Source organism: Mandrillus leucophaeus, unplaced genomic scaffold (assembly GCF_000951045.1).
Source record: "Mandrillus leucophaeus isolate KB7577 unplaced genomic scaffold, Mleu.le_1.0 Scaffold332, whole genome shotgun sequence".
NCBI classification, from domain to species: Eukaryota; Metazoa; Chordata; class Mammalia; order Primates; family Cercopithecidae; genus Mandrillus; species Mandrillus leucophaeus.
Genome location: NW_012103499.1, coordinates 747,993 through 766,184, shown reverse-complemented (window position 1 = coordinate 766,184; position 18,192 = coordinate 747,993). Strand labels below are relative to the sequence as shown.

Genomic DNA, 18,192 nt, shown 5'->3' with positions numbered 1-18,192 from the left:
AGGCTGGGTGGGGCTGAGGTTGAACTGGGTTGAGCATTGGGCCCTGGAAGAAAATTGGTTGGATGCTGGAAGCAAATTTGTGTTCCTGTGGTTAGCTACTAGCTAGCAGGCAAATTAGATTTTAAAAGCATGCAAATGCACAAAAACTTCTGGAGTCTACAGTTGTGCTGCCTTATAGTATATGTGTGAATGGGGGCCTGGGGATTGGAGGGATTGAGGGACATGGGTAAGAGCCAAGCTCACTGTTTACCACTCTCATTTCTATAGAGCATATATCAGAGGGACCCCCTGAAGCTGGTGGCCACTTTCAGACAAATACTTCAAGGAGAGAAAAAAGCTGTTATGGAACAGGTATTGTGATATTCCACTTTCCACCCCAACTCAATTCCCTGAGACTTTGGCCTGAGCCATGACAAACTAGAAAGAATTTGAACCTCAGTAAAGGCTCAGTGTTCTAGGCCCAGGAATAACCAAAGGAGGTTCTTAAGGTCAGAGTGAACCCCAAGTCAAGCTCAGGGAATCTTTCTATGAGGGACTGAGGGTAAGAGGCCTGGAGAGAACACAGCAAGGGATAAGGAGCTGATTCTGCTAGGAGCAAGGTCCCACGATATTCCAAAAGGTCAGGAAGAACTGCCAAAGGGGAGAGGGGAGCAAGAAAACGCTCTCTGCAGAGCAGAGAGTAGAGGCCAGGTATAGAGGGATGAGCAGAGTGTTTCACCTCTTGGCATCTGTCCTTCCTGCGTAGTTTCGCCACTTGCCAATGCCTTTCCACTGGAAGCAGGAAGAACTCAAGTTCAAGACAGCCCTGCGGAGGCTGCAGCACCGAGTAGGGGAGATCCACCTTCTTCGAGAAGCCCTGCAGAAGGGGGCTGACGCTGGCCAAGGTGGGGACCAGGGTGGTTCTGGGGAGTGTATAGGAGTGGTCCCCTCTTGGATCTCAACCTTAACTGAACCCCTAATCTGTCTGCACCCTTGATTTCTGCCCCCAACCCTCAGTGTCTCTGCACAGCTTGATAGAAACTCCTGCTAATGGGACTGGGCCAAATGAGGTGAGTAACGGGCTGAGAGGTGGAGACTGAGGTCAAAGTGCAGCTGGAGGCATGGAAGCCAGACCTCAGAGACACACAGGCTGAAGTAGGGTAAGGGAATTCCAGAGGAGTGAGAAAAAGAGCCGTATCCCAGGAGCTGGGTGCGGAGGCAGCGTGAGGCTCTGGCTCAGGCCCCTTTCTGCCCATAGGCCCTGGCCATGCTACTGCAGGAGACCACTGGAGAGCTGGAGACAGCCAAGGCCCTAGTGCTGAAGAGGATCCAGATTTGGAAACGGCAGCAGCAGCTGGCAGGGAATGGCGCACCCTTTGAGGAGAGCCTGGCCCCACTCCAGGAGAGGTTGGGCCAGGGCTGATGGGGAAGGGGGGATAAGCTGGGGGTGGGCAGCTGACACTGCTGGAGGCCCTACAGGTGAGAGAGAGAAGCCAGGCGGGAGGGCCTTGGAGTGGACCAAGATGCACAAAAGCCGGTTCCAGCGGGGCTGTGCACACTGTCGTTCAGGTTGCATCCTGTACAAGTGGGCCCAGTCGAGAGGCACAAACGGGGACTCATCCAACCCAGGCTTCTCTCCATGCCCAGAGGAATAGGAGGGCTTTTCCATTTGGTTTATTGGGTGGGAACACTTTCCAATTTGCTACAAAGCACTGTAAGGGCGGGTAGCTGTCCTGGGTGCAAGAGCCATCGGGGGAGAGGCAGCTGGGTTTCCACAGGGGTGTAGGCACTGAGAACAAACCTCCCACCCAGACCCTAGGCCAACAGATCACAGAACCCCCTTCAGCTCAGGTGCCTTGCAGCCATACCCACTACCCACCCCACTCCTCCACGCATGATAGCCTTTCTCCCTGGGTATAGTGGAAGGGGGTCTGGGCCGGAGCAAGCAGCCTTAATCCTATGCCCCCTGACCACTGTCCTGGCCCCAGGTGTGAGAGCCTGGTGGACATTTATTCCCAGCTACAGCAGGAGGTAGGGGCGGCTGGTGGGGAGCTTGAGCCCAAGACCCGGGCATCGCTGATTGGCCGGCTGGATGAAGTCCTGCGAACCCTCGTCACCAGGTATGTCCCGGGAGTCCCCAGTCTGGCCTAGAACAGACCTCAGGAAGAAAAGAAGGGGGCTAGAGCTGTGGGGAGGGCACCAGCAGGGACCTAGCCCCCAACTCCCCTTGTGTCCTCCTCACTCCCAGTTGTTTCCTGGTGGAGAAGCAGCCGCCCCAGGTACTGAAGACTCAGACCAAGTTCCAGGCTGGAGTTCGATTCCTGTTGGGCTTGAGGTTCCTGGGGGCCCCAGCCAAGCCTCCACTGGTCAGGGCTGACATGGTGACAGAGAAGCAGGCGAGGGAGCTGAGTGTGCCTCAGGGTCCTGGGGCTGGAGCGTAAGCTGGGATTGGACCTGGGGTTGGAGAAGGCATGTTAGGGTGATGGAGGCAGCTTGGGGGGCTGGCACTGAAAAGAGCAAGGGATGGGGAGGGAAGGCCATGGGATGTGGAGACCCTGAATGGTCAAGGCAGAGGAAAGGGAGGGACCCATTTAGGGCTGGAATGGGGTGGGGGCATCATGACTTGGCCAAGATAGGGACTCCTCCCTTAAGAACCCAAACAGAGACGTGGAGATTTAGGGCTGGCAACAATGGGTAGTCTACACTCACTCATGCACTCAAGCGCGTCGCCACACCTGGCCACAGTGAGATGAGCTTGTTCACACTCTGACCTCCCCTGGCAGAGAAAGCACTGGAGAAATCATCAACAACACTGTGCCCTTGGAGAACAGCATTCCTGGGAACTGCTGCTCTGCCCTGTTCAAGAACCTGGTGAGGGGCTTTGGGGTGCAGTGGGCAGTGAGGGGGGCACCACTAGGAGACTATGGGACTCTCCTTGGAGAGGATGTCGGGAAGCCCAAGAGGAGCGGTCTCTGTCCTCATGCACTCGCCCTTGCTCTCCCTCACCCCACCCACAGCTTCTCAAGAAGATCAAGCGGTGTGAGCGGAAGGGCACTGAGTCTGTCACAGAGGAGAAGTGCGCTGTGCTCTTCTCTGCCAGCTTCACACTTGGCCCCGGCAAACTCCCCATCCAGCTCCAGGTGAACCGTGGCCCAGCCCTACCCCAATCTGGGACCCTGAGTCCTTCTCTAATGCCACACACAGGGTCCCTGGACCCTCACCTCCTGTGACTGCCCCATACCCCATGTGTCTGGGATTCATGCACACTGGGGCCCGGGTGAGTGGGGTGAAGCAAGAACATGGAGCGCACGGGGCAGGGAATGGTAGCGGATAGCAGCAAACACTTAGGAAGCACTTCCTATAGACCAGGTCTCTCTATTAAATGATACACACGCACATGTGTGCCAGCACACACACGTTTGGTTTTCACAGTAACATTATGAGGTAGGCAGTATTATCAGCCTCATTTTATAGATAAGGACATTGAGACACAGTTTAAGTAGTTTGTCCCAGTCACACAGCTAAGTGTTGGAGCTGGTATTTGAAACCTGGAGGTCTGGCTCCATAGCAGTGACTCATAACCACTTCTCTAGAGTGAGGCCCTGACTGAGCTTCAGAAAACTTTTAATAACATAACATGAACTTTTTGATTATGATGTGTGAGTCCAGTAACTTCTCTGAGTGCTCAGAGCCAGCCCCCTGAGGAAACTTCTTGCTTTATTAAGAAACCCCTGTCCAGCTGGGCGTGGTGGCTCACGCCTGTAGCCCCAGCACTTTGGTAGATCCCGAGGTCAGGAGTTCAAGACCAGCCTGGCCAATATGGTGAAACCCCGTCTCTACTAAAAATAAAAAAATTGGCCGGGCGCAGTGGCTCACGCCTGTAATCCCAGCACTTTGGGAGGCCAAGGTGGGCAGATCACAAGGTCAGGAGATCAAGACCATCCTGGCTAACATGGTGAAACCCCATATCTACTAAAAATACAAAAAATTAGCTGGGCGTGGTGGCGGGCACCTGTGGTCCCAGCTACTTGGGAGACTGAGGCAGGAGAATGGCGTGAACCCAGGAGGCAGAGCTTGCAGTGAGCTGAGATCGCGCCACTGCACTCCAGCCTGGGTGAGAGTGAGACTCCGTCTCAAAATAAATAAATAAATAAATAAATAAATAAATAAATAAATAAATAAATTAGCTGGGTGTGGTGGTGCAGGCCTGTAGTCCCAGCTGCTCAGGAGGCTGAGGCAGGAGAATCGCTTGAACCCGGGAGGCAGAGGTTGCAGTGAGGTGAGATCACGCCTCTTCACTTCAGCCTGGGTGACAGAGCAAGACTCTGTCTCAAAAAAAAAAAAAAATTCTTATCACTTTGGGAGGCCAAGGTAGGAGGATCGCTTGAACCTGCAAGTTTAAGACCAGCCTGGGCTACATAGGGAGATCCAATCTCTACAAAAAATAAAAACTTAGCTGGATTAGGTGGTCCATACCTGTAGGTCCAGCTATTCAGGAGGCCGAGGCGGAAGGATCACTTGAGCCCTGGAGGCTGAGGCTGCGGTGAGCTGAGATTGTGCTACTGCAGTCCAGCCTGGGCAACAGAGTGAGATACTATCTTAAAAAAAAAAAAGGAAAGAAAGAAAGAAAGAAAGAAAGAAAGAAAAGAAACCCCTGTCCTCACCCTCTTCAGGCCCTGTCTCTGCCCCTGGTGGTCATCGTCCATGGCAACCAAGACAACAATGCCAAAGCCACCATCCTGTGGGACAATGCCTTCTCTGAGATGGTGAGGAAATTCCTGGAGTTGGAGGGAACAGGGGCAGGGTGGGTTCTAATGTGGGCAGTGGTGCAGGCCTGTTGATGGGGTGGCAGGCATGTTTAATGGGTGTGACCTTAACACCTTCTCATGGGCCTACTTTCGTACTTCTGACCTCTTTTCACCCCAGTCTTAACAACTATCAGGCCACAGCACTGTAACCTAGAAAAAGCAGCATGTTCGTGAGCGATATCAGGTGCTGTGGATGGGCAGGCCACAGGCAGGTGGGAGGGATGAAGGCCGGCCTGAGGAAGAACAAGACGGTAGCCTCTGATGCTCTCTTCTTCCCCCTTCTCCTCAGGACCGCGTGCCCTTTGTGGTGGCTGAGCGGGTGCCCTGGGAGAAGATGTGTGAAACTCTGAACTTGAAGTTCATGGCTGAGGTGGGGACCAACCGGGGGCTGCTCCCAGAGCACTTCCTCTTCCTGGCCCAGAAGATCTTCAATGACAACAGCCTCAGCATGGAGGCCTTCCAGCACCGTTCTGTGTCCTGGTCACAGTTCAACAAGGTCATTCTCCTGCCCTTTGGACCTCCCACCCCCAAGCTCTTCATGCCTCAGGCACTCAGGGCCTGCTCAGCCTCCACGCAGGGACCTTCCGCTGGAGTCTCCACAGTGCCCTCTCAGGTCCTTTAGGAAGGCCTGTCATGGACCAGGGAGGAAAAACCCCAGGTCTGGGGGTTGGCTCCAGAGATGCATTCTCTGACATCCCTGTGGTTTTGGTCTGGGGGTCATCTGTCCTTTCTCTTTACCAGCGACTTGCATGACTCACCCAGGTTGTGTGTAAACAGAGCTCTGATTCAAAGTGACTTTGACCCATTGGAAAAATTGTTGCTGGCTGGGCACAGTGGCTCATGCCTGTAATCTTAGTCTTTGAGATGCCGGGGTGGGCGGATCACCTGAGGCCAGGAGTTCGAGACCATCCTGGCCAACATAGTGAAACTCCATCTCTACTAAAAATACAAAAATTAGCCAGTTGTGGTGGCACATGCCTGTAATCCCAGCTACGTGGGAGGCTGAGGCAGGAGAATCACTTGAACCCGGGAGGCGGAGGTTGCAGTGAGCTGAGATCACACCGCTGCACTCAAGCCTGGGTGACAGCGCAAGACTGTTTCAAAAAAAAAAAAAAAAAAAGAGGGGGGCCAGGCATGGTGGCTCATGCCTGTAATCCCAGCACTTTGGGAGGCCGAGACGGGTGGATCACCTGAGGTCAGGAGTTCGAGACCAGCCTGGCCAACATGGCAAAACCCCGTCTCTACTAAAAACACAAAAAATTAGCCAGGCATGGTTGTTTGCGTCTGTAATCCAGCTACTCGGGAGGCTGAGGCAGGAGATGAACCCAGGAGGTGGAGACTGCAGGGAAGATCGCACCATTGCACCCCAGCCTGGGCAAGACTCCATATCAAAAAAAAAAGGCCCAGACTGGCTCACACCTGTAATCCCAGCACTTTGGGAGGCTGAGGAGGGCGAATCACAAGGCCAAGAGATCAAGACCATCCTGGCCAACATGGTGAAACCCTGTCTCTACTAAAAATACATAAATTACCTGAGCATGGTGGTGCATGCCTGTAGTCCCAGCTACTTGGGAGGCTGAGGCAGGAGAATCACTTGAACCTGAGAGGCAGAGGTTGCAGTGAGCCAAGATTGTGCCACTGCACTCCAGCCTGCTGACAGAATGAGATTCTGTCTAAACTGAACAAAATCCCATAGGGACATGTGCAGTAATACCAGCTACCACGTGTTGACAGCTTATTATATACCAGGCACCGTGCTTAACACTTTATGTATGTTATCTCACTTAAGCCTCCCGACATTCCTTTGAGGTAGATACTATTATTATCCCCATTTTACAGATGAGGAATCTGATGCTCAGAGGGTTATGTAGTTTGTTCAAGGTCCCAAAGCAGGTGAGTGCCATGGCTAGGACAGAACTACATATTTCTGACTCTTGCTCTTTGATTTTATGTTATATTACGTTATTTTAATTTTTGGTCTTCCTTCTCCCTCCCTTCCCCTTCCCTTCCCTTCCCTTCCCTCTTTTCTTTCTTTCTTTCTTTCTTAGTGTGAGACAGAATCTTTAAAGAGAAGAAAGAAAGGCTCATGTGACCAGAGGGTGTTTTAGCAAAAGGGAGCAAGACAGTCACACCCAGCAGGGCTTCCTTTGGGCTTCACCTCTGCCACACCTCCTTAGGGAGAGGGTGTAGCACAGTAGTTAACAGGGGCTCCAGCGCCAGAATGCCTGGGTTTAAATCCTAGCTCTGCCTCTTACCAACTGTGTAGACCTGGGCAAGTCATTCGACGTTTTTGGACTTCCATTTCTTCATCTGTAAAATGGAATTATTATAGTCCCTACCTCCATAGCCTTATAAAGAGCAAATAAATATATGGAAAGGCTTGAAATAGTGACTGGCACATGTAAGCATGAGGATTGGTCGTTGTCATTGATGGAGTCTCAGGTTCGGTCCGATCCCTCAGCCCTGTGATTCTGTCATGAGGGCACTCACAGCTTAGTGCCTGCCCTAAACAGGCTCCAGCTCTGGCCCTCTCTTGGCTCACACCATTTCCCTTCTCCCGCTAGGAGATCCTGCTGGGCCGTGGCTTCACCTTTTGGCAGTGGTTTGATGGTGTCCTGGACCTCACCAAACGCTGTCTCCGGAGCTACTGGTCTGACCGGTGAGTCCCCGCCCTGGGTGGTCTGAGCAGCCATACCCCAGTCACCTCCATACTCACTGCCCATGCCCCATCCTCTCTTTCATCCCGGCCAGGCTGATTATCGGCTTCATCAGCAAACAGTACGTTACTAGCCTTCTTCTCAACGAGCCCGACGGAACCTTTCTCCTCCGCTTCAGCGACTCAGAGATTGGGGGCATCACCATTGCCCACGTCATCCGGGGCCAGGATGGTGAGGCCACCCCAGCCAGTCCTATGTCTCTGTGCCTGTGCCCTCTGGGGTTTCTTCTGGGAATGAAACGTCCTGACCTTCCTGATGCTGATCCTGATCTTTAGGAAGTTCTTCCAGCTTCTCTTCTTCCTTCTGGGGTCTAAATGTTCACTTTCTCACCGTGACCTCTGTGGGAATGGAGACTAGTGGGTCTCGCTCCCTCAGGAGCCCCACCCTAGGTCCTCGCCCCCTTGCCTTGGTGGAGTGAGAACAGGTCTTGTGGTGGGGGTTGGGGAAGGGGAAGAAAGTCTGAACAGGGGGATCTCAGGGTCTCATTCCTACCATAGGCTCTCCACAGATAGAGAACATCCAGCCATTCTCTGCCAAAGACCTGTCCATTCGTTCACTGGGGGACCGAATCCGGGATCTTGCTCAGCTCAAAAACCTCTATCCCAAGAAGCCCAAGGATGAGGCTTTCCGGAGCCACTACAAGCGTGAGCTGGAACTGGCAGTTCTGATTCCTTCCTGTCACCCACTTCCTCCCTGCTCCCCGCTGCCCTCCTCTCCCTGCCTGCCTGTGTCATCCTGATGTCACTCCCTATTACATAGCTGCGCTTCTCTTACTTCCCCATCATCCATGCCCACCTTTTCCACCTCCCTTCCTCCCTAACTCCAGAGCACTCCATGGCTCTCTTTTCCTTCTCACAACAGCTGAACAGATGGGTAAGGATGGCAGGGGTTATGTCCCAGCTACCATCAAGATGACCGTGGAAAGGTGAGTGTGGTGGTGTGGACAGTGGGTAGGTTAGGGGTCTAGTGCTTATCTGCAGGAAGGAGGGGTGGCATCAACTCTTGGTCAGTCATATGTATCTCCTTCCCTCTTCCAGGGACCAGCCACTTCCTACCCCAGAGCTCCAGATGCCTACCATGGTGCCTTCTTATGACCTTGGAATGGCCCCTGATTCCTCCATGAGCATGCAGCTTGGCCCAGATATGGTGTAAGGAGCTGGAAAGACAGGAATGGGAGCGGTCTGTGCAGATGAGCTTTTAGCATGGGCAGCTGGGAGAGCTGGCACTGGGGGCTGAACAGGGAATTTTCCTTTCCATGAAAGGGACACCCGTTCAAAAGCAGGGTGTGGTGGTGTCCAGGAGAAGGGCTGGCATCAGGGGGTCTGTTTTCTTTCCCTAGGCCCCAGGTGTACCCACCACACTCTCACTCCATCCCCCCGTATCAAGGCCTCTCCCCAGAAGAATCAGTCAATGTGTTGTCAGCCTTCCAGGAGTAAGTGAAAAACCTCATGGGGATACCATCCCACTCTAAGGGGGTGGGCATTCGAATTGTTAGAAGAGGCTCTTCTGTGAGAAAGGAGCACCAAATGCTAACAACCTTTCTTCTCTTCTGTCCACTCTAATGAGGGGATAGTAGTTAAGATCCAGACTGCCTAGGTTTGAATTCTAGCTCTACCACTTACTGGTTTGGGGCAAATTACTTAGCCTTTGGTGCCTTATCTGCCCAATAAGGGATAATAATGCTAATAATAATAACCTACCTCACTGCATTATTTTGGAGATTAAATGAGTTCATAACACTTACAAAGCTGAGCATAGTGCCTGGCTCATAGCAAAAGCTGTGTAAGTCCAGTCGTGGATCACTTAATGAAAGAGCATTTTCTGTCCTTAGGCAGTTTCATAGTTATGCGAATATCATAGAGTGTAATTACACAAACCTAGATGGTATAGGCTACTATACACTGAGGCTATATTGTGTAGCCTGTTGATCCTAGCTTTAAACCTGAGCAGCATGATACCGTTCTGAACAGTATAAGGAAATAGTTACATAATGGTAAATATTTGTGTGATACGAATTTTCAGCTTGATTATAATTTTTTTTTTTTTTTTTTTTTGAGACAAGGTCTCACTCACTGGAGTGCAGTGGTGCAATCTTAGCTCCCTGCAACCCCTACCTTCTGGGCTCAAGCAATCCTCGTGCTGTTGTGCACCAGGATACTCGGCTAATTCTTTTTTAAGGTTTTTCTGCAGACAAGGTCTCACTTACTGCCCAAGCTGGTCTCAAACTCCTGGGCTCAAGTGATCTTCCCACCTCAGCCTCCCAAAGTGTTAGGATTACAGGTGTGAGTCACTCTGCCTGGCCTTGATTATAATCATATGGGACCACTGTGGTCTGTAGCTGACAGAAATGTCGTTGTGTGGTGCATGACTGTTTCTGTCCTGCCCCTGAGAGCCACTGTCACTTCTCTGCTGTGTTGATTTTTGTTTACTCATCTGTTTCGGCCTTGAGATGGCCTAGACATTTTTCTTCCCCAAGTATAACACTCAGGTGCTTATTAACTCTTAGTCAAGGCACAACATCTCCCCTCCCAGAAGGTGAGGCGGGAGTGAGGACTTGGGGACTTAAGAACTATCGAAGTTCAGAGTCCAAAGAAACATTAGAAATTGGCTAATCCACCCCCGTAACACACACATTTTACAGATGAGAAGACTGAGCTCAGAGCATAGAAATAGCTTGCCCAAAGCCACTACTAAGTCAGGATAAGGAGCTGGAGCTTGTTTCCTCACTCAGTGGTCCTGACTGCACCACTTTGCCTTTGCCTAGCCTGCCTTCCTCTAACTGTGCTCTCCCTAATTCTAGGCCTCACCTGCAGATGCCCCCCAGCCTGGGCCAGATGAGCCTGTCCTTTGACCAGCCTCACCCCCAGTGAGTGACAAGGCCCCTCCTGACCCCATGTGCCTCTTCTTTCCTGGCCTTGCCCCTCCCTTCTTATTTCCGTTGCTGGTTCCTGGCAGGGGCCTGCTGCCATGCCAGCCTCAGGAGCATGCTGTGTCCAGCCCTGACCCCCTGCTCTGCTCAGATGTGACCATGGTGGAAGACAGCTGCCTGAGCCAGCCAGTGAGAGCATTTTCTCAGGGCACTTGGTGAGTGGCAGCTTAGTAGTGGAGGCTGGGTGGCATCTAGGGGAGTGGGCGCCATGCCTACTCCACTGCTTCTCCCATCTCGTTGTAGGATTGGTGAAGACATATTCCCTCCTCTGCTGCCTCCCACTGAACAGGACCTCACTAAGCTTCTCCTGGAGGGGCAAGGGGAATCGGGGGGAGGGTCCTTGGGGGCCCAGCCCCTCCTGCAACCCTCCCACTATGGGCAATCTGGGATCTCAATGTCCCACATGGACCTAAGGGCCAACCCCAGTTGGTGATCCCAGCCGGGAGGGAGAACCCAGAGAGACAGCTCTTCTACTACCCCCACAGACCTGCTCTGGACACTTACTCATGCCCTGCCAAGCAGCAGATGGGGAGGGTGCCCTCCTATCCCCACCTACTTCTCGGTCAGGAGGAAAAGACAGGAGAATGCATGGTGGGTGGAGCCAATCCACTCCTTCCTTTCTATCATTCCCCTGCCCACCTTCTTCCAGCACTGACTGGAAGGGAAGTTCAGGCTCTGAGACACGCCCCAACATGCCCGCACCTGCAGCGCGCACACGCACGCACACACACATTCAGAGCTCTCTGAGGGTGATGGGGCTGAGCAGGAGGTGGGCTGGGTAGGAGTACAGGTTAGGGCATGGAAGGCTTCTCCGCCCACTCTGACCCAGGGCCTAGGATGGTTAGGCAGGAACATACAGACACATTTACACTAGAGGCCAGGGATAGAGGATATTGGGTCTCAGCCCTGGGGGAATGGGAAGCAGCTCAAGGGACCCTGGATGGAGCACAGGAGGGGTCTGGACATGTGGTTACCAATACAAGTTTTGCCCTGATTAAAAAATCTCCCAAAGCCCCAAATTCCTGTTAGCGAGGTGGAGGCTTCTGATATGTGTATGAGACTATGCAAAAGTACAAGGGCCGAGTTTCTTCATGTATAGCTGTGTGAACGTGTATGTACCTAAGATATGTTAATGTATAGCTGGCATGTTAGTTGCATGACCACATAGAACATGTGTCTGCTTTTGCCTGTTTGACAACACAAATTTGGGAGTGTGAGACATTGCACAGAAGACAGCAGCAAGTGTGCTGGCCTCTCTGACATATGCTAACCCAAAAATACTCTGAATTTGGAGTCTGACTGTGCCCAAGTGGGTCCAAGTGGCTGTGACATCTACATATGGCTCCATATCTCCAATGCTGCCTGGGAGCCAGGGTAAGAGTCTGGGTCCAGGCCTGACCATGTGGCCCTCCAGTGTATGAAGGGGCCCTGCCTGCTGTATCTTCTCTGTTGCCCTATCCACTGCCAGCTTCCCTTCACTCCCCCATCCCATGTCACCGTTTCTCCCTCTCGAGGCAGGGGTCATAGATCCTAAGCCATAAAATAAATTTTATTCCAAAATAACAAAATAAATAATCTACTGTACACAATCTGAAAAGAAAGACGCTCTAACTGCTCAGATAGGTGCTGCGGTCCAGCCCCCAGCTGGAGGAGACCCTGAGTCCAACCCAGGCCTCCCAAGGGGGCCAGTGAAGGGATCCCACACCCACCGCCCCCATGTAGGGCAGGAGGGAGGAAATTGCAAAGGACTTGGGGGATAGATGGGAATGGGAGGGCAAACTGCAGCACTTGTTAAATTAAAGAAACAAACCAGAAGCACAAAAACGGGGAAGGAGAGGGAAGAAGGAGCAGGTCCAGTGTTCCCAGGCCCCCAATTCTGGGGGCAAATGTTGCCACTTTTAGCTGCTGGACCTTCCCAGGGAAGTCCCCCTTTCCCCCTTGTCCAAACTGAGTCCAACTGCTCACACCACTGGTGCAAACCTAAAGAGAATGGGAGTGTGTCGTGTGAGGGAGGGGAGAACCCCAGATGCCCTGGAGGCAGAGTCCTTGCCCCCTCACTCTGGGCAGGGGTGAGGGCACCACGCACCCTCCTTGTGTCCTCTCTCCAGGCCCCTGCTTGTTATTGCTTGAAGCCCCACAGTCTTATGCCCATGGAGCAGGTGGGGAGGCAGGAGAAGGGCAGAGGAAGGATCCAGGGTTGTGACTATATTCCGGGGATGGAGAGCATGGGGGTCTGTGTGAGCCAGAAGTCTGAGGTCCTGGGTCTGAAGACACCAGTCCACCCCTCACTGCCGGCTGGCCTCAGCCTCCACTTTCACGCTGCTCCTGCGACCCTCCACCAGTGCGGGATGGGGTCCTGGGGCAGGACATCTGTCCAGCAGCCCTTCCTCGAACTCTGCAGGGAAAAGGGGGCAGTTAGGAGACTGCAGGGTGACTGGCTGCAGACAGAAGTGGTTGGGAACAGAAGCAGGGGCAAAGAAAGTTGTGAAGATGGGCTCCGTTTGTTGAATTACTGCTTCCTGCCCACTGCATGTGTATGGGGGGTTCCATTCCTGTGTGTGTGAGCCCCCTCCCCTCTCTGGCTGTGTGTAGCTCTGTCTCTGTCTGTGTCTCTCTCTTTCTCTGTCTCTCCCGCCTCCTCCGTTGTGCTGGAATTTCTGGTTCTGTCAGGAGCTGCGGGGGTGGTTTGGCTCTGACCTCTCCCCTCCCCCTCTTCCCAAGCTTTGCCACCCCCACTCATCCCTGGCCCCCTCCCAGGCCCCTCCCAGGTCACCCTACCATGGCCCCCCAAGTGTTTTGGTAGCCAAATCAGGGGGAGCACAGGAAGCCAGCCTCCGAGCTCCTCCCTCAAGAAGAGGCCCCCTTCCAGTCCCCGCCCCCACTTCCCACCCACGCACAGTTTAAAAATACCAAGCCAGGGTTGGTGGCTTTGTCTGCTGCGTCACTCTCAGCCCAGCGGCTGCCCAGCCCTCTGCCTGCCCACTCCCTCTTCCACCTTCCACACACAAAGCATCACTGCTTTGGGCTCCTCTGCTTCCAAGCTGGGCATCCCCATCCCCATCCCCGCAACTCCTAGCCTGCTCCCCACTCCTGGGTTGGTGGAAGTGCCATCTGAGCTTCCCTTATTGATGCTCCTCCTTCCTGCGCTTTCATCCTCTTTTCTCTGTTCCCCGTTCCCCAGTTCCCCTTTCACAGATCTACACTAGGACCAGACTTTTCAAGGTGGGAGCAGCCCAGCAGGGTCTGCCTCACCGCACCCCAAGGCCTGGCTGGCTGGAGCCCAGCCCTCCTACTGCCCGCTCTGACGACTATATCCCTCTTCCTCCCACCTGGCCCCAGGACACCAGAATTGCTGTGTGGGGCCTGGGTGGCCGGGGTGCTTGGGGACAGCACTGCTGGCTGCCTCACCTGCGAGAGGTGGCTTCGCAGGCACACAGGGGCTGAGGCGGCCCACGCGGTCGTGTGAGACGAGGCGGGCGAGCCGCAGCCCCTCGTCCATCAGTGTCTGCTGCAGGATGTGGCGGCTCCATAGCCCATGGGCTGGCAATGCCAGAGGCAGGTCAGCAGGGGGCGGCGTCAGCCTTGGACATGACCCCACAGCTGTGGGCATGGGCACTGGTCAGGTAAGGGGCTGCAGCCAATGGAACCCCCACCCTCAACCACACAGCCAGCCCACAGGCCCTTCTGCCCCCCCTCCAGCCAAGCTTCCCAACCCTGTTCCAGGCACTGCCTCCTGGCTCACTCCTCCCCCCAACCCCTCCCCTACTCCCCCACCCTCAATGAAGAGAAAAGTATTCTGAGGCACACTCACCCTGCAAATGTCCATCCAGACTCTCCCCAGACAGGCTGGCGCTGTCCTCCTCCAGGCTGGGGCGGTATGGGGGTGCATAGGACTCAGGGCCTGGGGGAGGCTGCTGGATTTCAGGGTGACTCTGTTCTCCAACCTGTGGATGCCCAAAATGGGGAAATGAAGACCTGGCAAGGGAGGGGATTGGGGAAGGCTGCCCAATGCCCCTACATGCACCCCGGAAAACATACCTCTTGTTTCAGCTTCTTCAGTGGAGGGCCTCCCAGTTCTTCAGGGTGGAGCCTGAAAAGATGGATAAGAATAAAGTGGGTGAGGCTGATGAGGGCCACGTGACGGGCAGAGCACAGAACCCGGCCAGAGACGTGTTATTTAAAACCTTTGTCAAGAAGCTGGCCGAGAAAGAGTCTCTAGCTCAGGCCCTATTGTTGTAGGGGGTTGGGGGGACCCGACATGGATGGGAGGAGAGACCAGACCTGAGACAAGCTGACTTGACCAAAAGCAGGACATCCAGGTGGGCGGGAAGCAGGCCTAGAGCTGCCTGAGCTGAAGGTTAGGACATAATCTAACTCCATAGCAGGATTCCAGTCCAGGAAGGACCTGGGGAAGGGGTCTCACCTGGAGCCCTTCAAGGAGGACAAGTAGGTGCTCTCTCGGGCTACTTGGCGGGACAAAGAGAAGAGCTCCACTCTCCGCAATAAGAGTGTGTTGTCCCTCATGCAGAACTGGGCAGCAGCCTCATTGATGGTGAGCTGTGGAGAGAGGGCAGCCAGGAGAGTCAGAATTTGAACTCCCCTGCTGCCTCACCAGACCTCCTCACACCCCTTCACCATCAGACAAATGAGGCCCATCCATCAGATGCTTGCTTTGGTTTTGACACTACATGGGAGCTTTCTGAGGAAGACAGACAGAGATCAGCACCCACAGCTTCCTAGGAATGCCCAGGGCCTCTTCCACTCCTGTGGGGTCCTGAGTGACAAGGAGCTGAACAGCTTGGTGCGGCCTGTATCTCTGCTTCCCCCTCAGCTGAGGATGGAAGCACTGCGGCCGCTGGGGTGGGGGCCTGTCAGGGAGGGGATCAGGGCCTGGGGTCCTGGTCAAGGGGTAATGAAACAGAGTTGGAGACTGTAGAAACTTGCAGAGGTAAGCGGCTGGAGCCCCGGGAGTCAAGGTCAATCCTAGGAGGCCTGGGGGTTCTCACCTCGTGCAGGCTGAGCTGCTTGCCCTCTCGCCGCTTAGAGTCAAAACGGCCATAGATGATGCTGTATTTGCGGATCTCCTCTTCCTTCTGGCTGTCATTATCATCCATCTCAAAGATGTGCCCAACGCTCCGTGCCAGCTTCTTATTCAGCTTTAGCAGGGATGTGACCTCCCCAGCATCCCCCCTTGGGAAGCTCCGGAAGATCCTCTCCACACTTTCCACCACCATGCGTACCATCTCTGGCTCCAGTCGGTCTGGTCCACCCCCAGTCCCACCTGCTGCCAGCCCCCCAGCCCCAGTCCCCTCAGGGACTCCTCCCCCTGCAGGGGGGGAGAAGGGGGGCGAGCCAGCCTCCTCTTCTCCTCCTGCCCCAACGTCCGACTCTGGAGTGCTCCGGCCTGGCCAGATCCGGGGGTCCCCTGCCCCAGGTCCCCCAGGCAGTGGTGATAGCTTCTCTCCAAGTTCAAGGGGGCTCTTGGGGCTAAAACTGCGGGCACTGCCTGCCTTTTCCCCTGGGCTGCCATGCCCATTGCTCATGCTCCCTTTCCGGGTACCCGCAGTCTCAGAGATCTTGAAGAGCGGGATGCTGGAGACGGGAACAGCAGGCACTGGTTGACTGAAGAGCCCTGGATTGGTGGCCCACTCTCTCAGTGCCTTCTGCAGGCGCCGGACATGGAGGGGCTTGGTGGCCATGCCCACAAGTGCCATGATCTCCAGAAACTCCTCCTCACCCGCCTCACACAGCTGCTGCACGTCGTCCCCTCCCTGCTGGATGAAGGTCTCATAGTAGGAAAGGAGGTTGGCGCGCTGCAGGACCCGGTACAGCTGCAGCTCCCCCAGCGTCCGAGGCAGTGCCATGGCTCGGGCACTGGGCCTGAGAAGGAGGGGCACAAGAGAGAGGCAGTCGGTGCAAGTCCCCTACTGGGTACCAACCCACACTAACAATTGTTCCCTCTTTCCTGCCTGCTTTTCTTCCCCTCTCTCATTTGGATGCTGTCCTGTGCAGTGCCCAGGTCTGAGTACAGACTCTGAGAATCAGGCACTGCTCAGAGGCATGGACAAGCCAGTGCTGTTCTAGACTGGCCCGAAGCCCCAAAAACCAGTGCCCTGTGTCTGCAGGAGTCGAAGCCTCTTAAACCTTATCTTCAGCTTTTATCTTTTTGGTCTGTGGTAAGAAGAACTTGAGCGCTGAGGCTAACCAGCACCGACCTCGGATGGCTGGACCTCCCTCTCCCCCAAAACACAATCCTCACCTTCCACTCTAAACACTCAGCAGTCTCAACACTAAAGTGAAGTCGCCTATACTAAAGTGAATGTAGAACCCCTGTCTCCCGCACAGTGGACGCTGCTGGCCAGCTTCATTCCCTGTGAAGGAGCCACAGCCCCAGGTGGCTAGGAGGGAGGGTGTGGCACCTTCCCTGGCTTTCCCACTCAGTGAGCCAGGTGGTGCCTTGCTCTTCTCCGCTCAGCTTTTCCGAGGGATTAAGCATTTTTTTTTTTTTAAGACAGAGTCTCGCTCTGTTGCCCAGGTTGGAGTGCAGTGGCGCTATCACGGCAACCTCCGCCTCCTGGGTTCAAGCGATTCTCCTGCCTCAGCCTCCTGAGTAGCTGAGATTACAGGCGCCCGCCACCACGCCCAGCTAATTTTTGTATTTTTAGTAGAGACGGGATTTCACCATGTTGGTCAGGGTGGTCTCGAATTCCTGACCTCGTGATCCAACCGCCTTGGCCTCCCAAAGTGCTGGGATTACAGGCGTGAACCACCGCGCCCCGCCTGGTTAAGAATGGCCTGGTTAAACATTCTTAACCAGCACGCTTCCTCTCTCCCCCCAGGACCTCTCCACCCTTCCAGGCTGCCCAGTGCTCCTCAGTGGCCCCTCTCCTAGCAGTGACACTCCCCACTTCCTCAGTCGGCCTTTTCCTTCAGCTCAGGGGCTGCGGCAGGGGGAGGGGCGCAATTGTTCTGCTCCGGGGCCGTTCCGCCCACACACACTCCCACAGTGGTAGCGTCTGTGGGCGAAAACCGCCCAGGGGCTCCCGCCTACTCTCCTCTCCCTTATTTTCCACCCGCATCTTCAAGTGGAGTAGGGGAGAGGCTCAAGGCCTCTTGCTGAAGGGGCTGCACACTGAAACTCCCCTCCCCACTCTGTGAAAAAAGGGACAGATATAGGAAGGAACTGCCTAAGGCCTCCCTGCCTCCCTCGTCACCCCCCTTCCCCCAGCTGATGCTCCTTTAACTCAAAGGCACCGCCTTCTCCTGGACCCCGGGGGCCCGCGCGCTCCGTGCCAACGAGGGACTGAGGCAACTGAGCGTCCCCCCACCTTCCGCACTGACGCCAGCTCGAGCTCCAGGGCATTCCCTGGTGCTAGGAGGCTCCCACGTTCTTTACAGGGGGCACTTAGGCCAGAGAGAGCCCACAGAGTAAACCAGGAATGGAGATTTAGGTGCTACTCTTTCATATCCAGCTTCATCAGATGTTTGCCTGCTCCCAGGGCCCCCTAATTCGAAGACGCACCCCCTTTTCCATCAGTCTCCACCCCCCACCCCCGTCCCGCTTCCCCACGTCCTCCCCTCGACCTCCGCCCTCTGGACCCCATTCCCAAGTCCAGCTCCACCCATCTCCACTCCCCGCTGCCTCCCTTTGCCCACTAACTTGAGTCTGGGCTGCAGGGTCCGGCGGGCGCTCTCCCCTCCGCCCGGCGGCTGCTCGGCTGTGGGGGAAGGCGCTCTGTGCATGGACGGCCGGAGACCA

At 54.7% G+C, this 18,192-nt stretch overlaps 2 protein-coding genes across 8 annotated transcripts in view; one reads left to right on the top strand and one right to left on the bottom strand.

Annotated features, from left to right (window-relative positions):
- STAT6 (signal transducer and activator of transcription 6, interleukin-4 induced) overlaps positions 1–12,030 on the top strand; it is a 48,470-nt gene extending 36,440 nt beyond the window's left edge. For all 6 annotated transcript variants that reach the window (XM_011988529.1, XM_011988527.1, XM_011988533.1 and 3 more), the window contains 19 exons: positions 268–351; positions 746–884; positions 997–1,049; positions 1,238–1,386; positions 1,968–2,099; positions 2,228–2,416; positions 2,763–2,850; positions 2,997–3,119; positions 4,653–4,745; positions 5,077–5,283; positions 7,352–7,446; positions 7,539–7,675; positions 8,002–8,148; positions 8,366–8,429; positions 8,542–8,652; positions 8,844–8,936; positions 10,305–10,370; positions 10,460–10,588; positions 10,677–12,030. In XM_011988529.1, coding sequence (XP_011843919.1) covers positions 268–351; positions 746–884; positions 997–1,049; positions 1,238–1,386; positions 1,968–2,099; positions 2,228–2,416; positions 2,763–2,850; positions 2,997–3,119; positions 4,653–4,745; positions 5,077–5,283; positions 7,352–7,446; positions 7,539–7,675; positions 8,002–8,148; positions 8,366–8,429; positions 8,542–8,652; positions 8,844–8,936; positions 10,305–10,370; positions 10,460–10,588; positions 10,677–10,866 — 2,289 coding nt within the window. In that variant the 3' untranslated portion in view covers positions 10,867–12,030. The remainder of the gene's footprint in view (positions 1–267; positions 352–745; positions 885–996; positions 1,050–1,237; positions 1,387–1,967; positions 2,100–2,227; positions 2,417–2,762; positions 2,851–2,996; positions 3,120–4,652; positions 4,746–5,076; positions 5,284–7,351; positions 7,447–7,538; positions 7,676–8,001; positions 8,149–8,365; positions 8,430–8,541; positions 8,653–8,843; positions 8,937–10,304; positions 10,371–10,459; positions 10,589–10,676) is intronic.
- NAB2 (NGFI-A binding protein 2 (EGR1 binding protein 2)) lies at positions 11,962–18,186 on the bottom strand. 2 transcript variants are annotated; one of them, XM_011988534.1, is made up of 7 exons: positions 18,094–18,186; positions 15,440–16,313; positions 14,857–14,990; positions 14,472–14,523; positions 14,245–14,377; positions 13,842–14,033; positions 11,962–12,828 (listed from the first exon to the last, which is right to left on the bottom strand). In XM_011988534.1, the coding sequence occupies exons 1-7, from the start codon at positions 18,174–18,176 to the stop codon at positions 12,719–12,721; spliced, it is 1,578 nt and encodes a 525-aa protein (XP_011843924.1). In that variant the 5' UTR covers positions 18,177–18,186; the 3' UTR covers positions 11,962–12,718. The 2 variants fall into 2 exon arrangements, with proteins under 2 accessions (XP_011843924.1, XP_011843925.1); XM_011988535.1 differs by lacking the exon at positions 13,842–14,033.
- Positions 18,187–18,192: the final 6 nt, after the last annotated feature.

Bases quoted from the DNA above. Each gene is read 5' to 3' on its own strand.
- NAB2 (XM_011988534.1), bottom strand. From the start codon at position 18,176: ATGCACAGAGCGCCTTCCCCCACAGCCGAGCAGCCGCCGGGCGGAGGG. The intron at 14,524-14,856 runs GTGAGACCCCTT...CCATCTTTTCAG, and splicing joins TCCTCCTTGAAGGGCTCCAG to GCTCCACCCTGAAGAACTGG. The intron at 12,829-13,841 runs GTGAGGCAGCCA...TTTTCCCTGCAG, and splicing joins TGCGAAGCCACCTCTCGCAG to AGTTCGAGGAAGGGCTGCTG.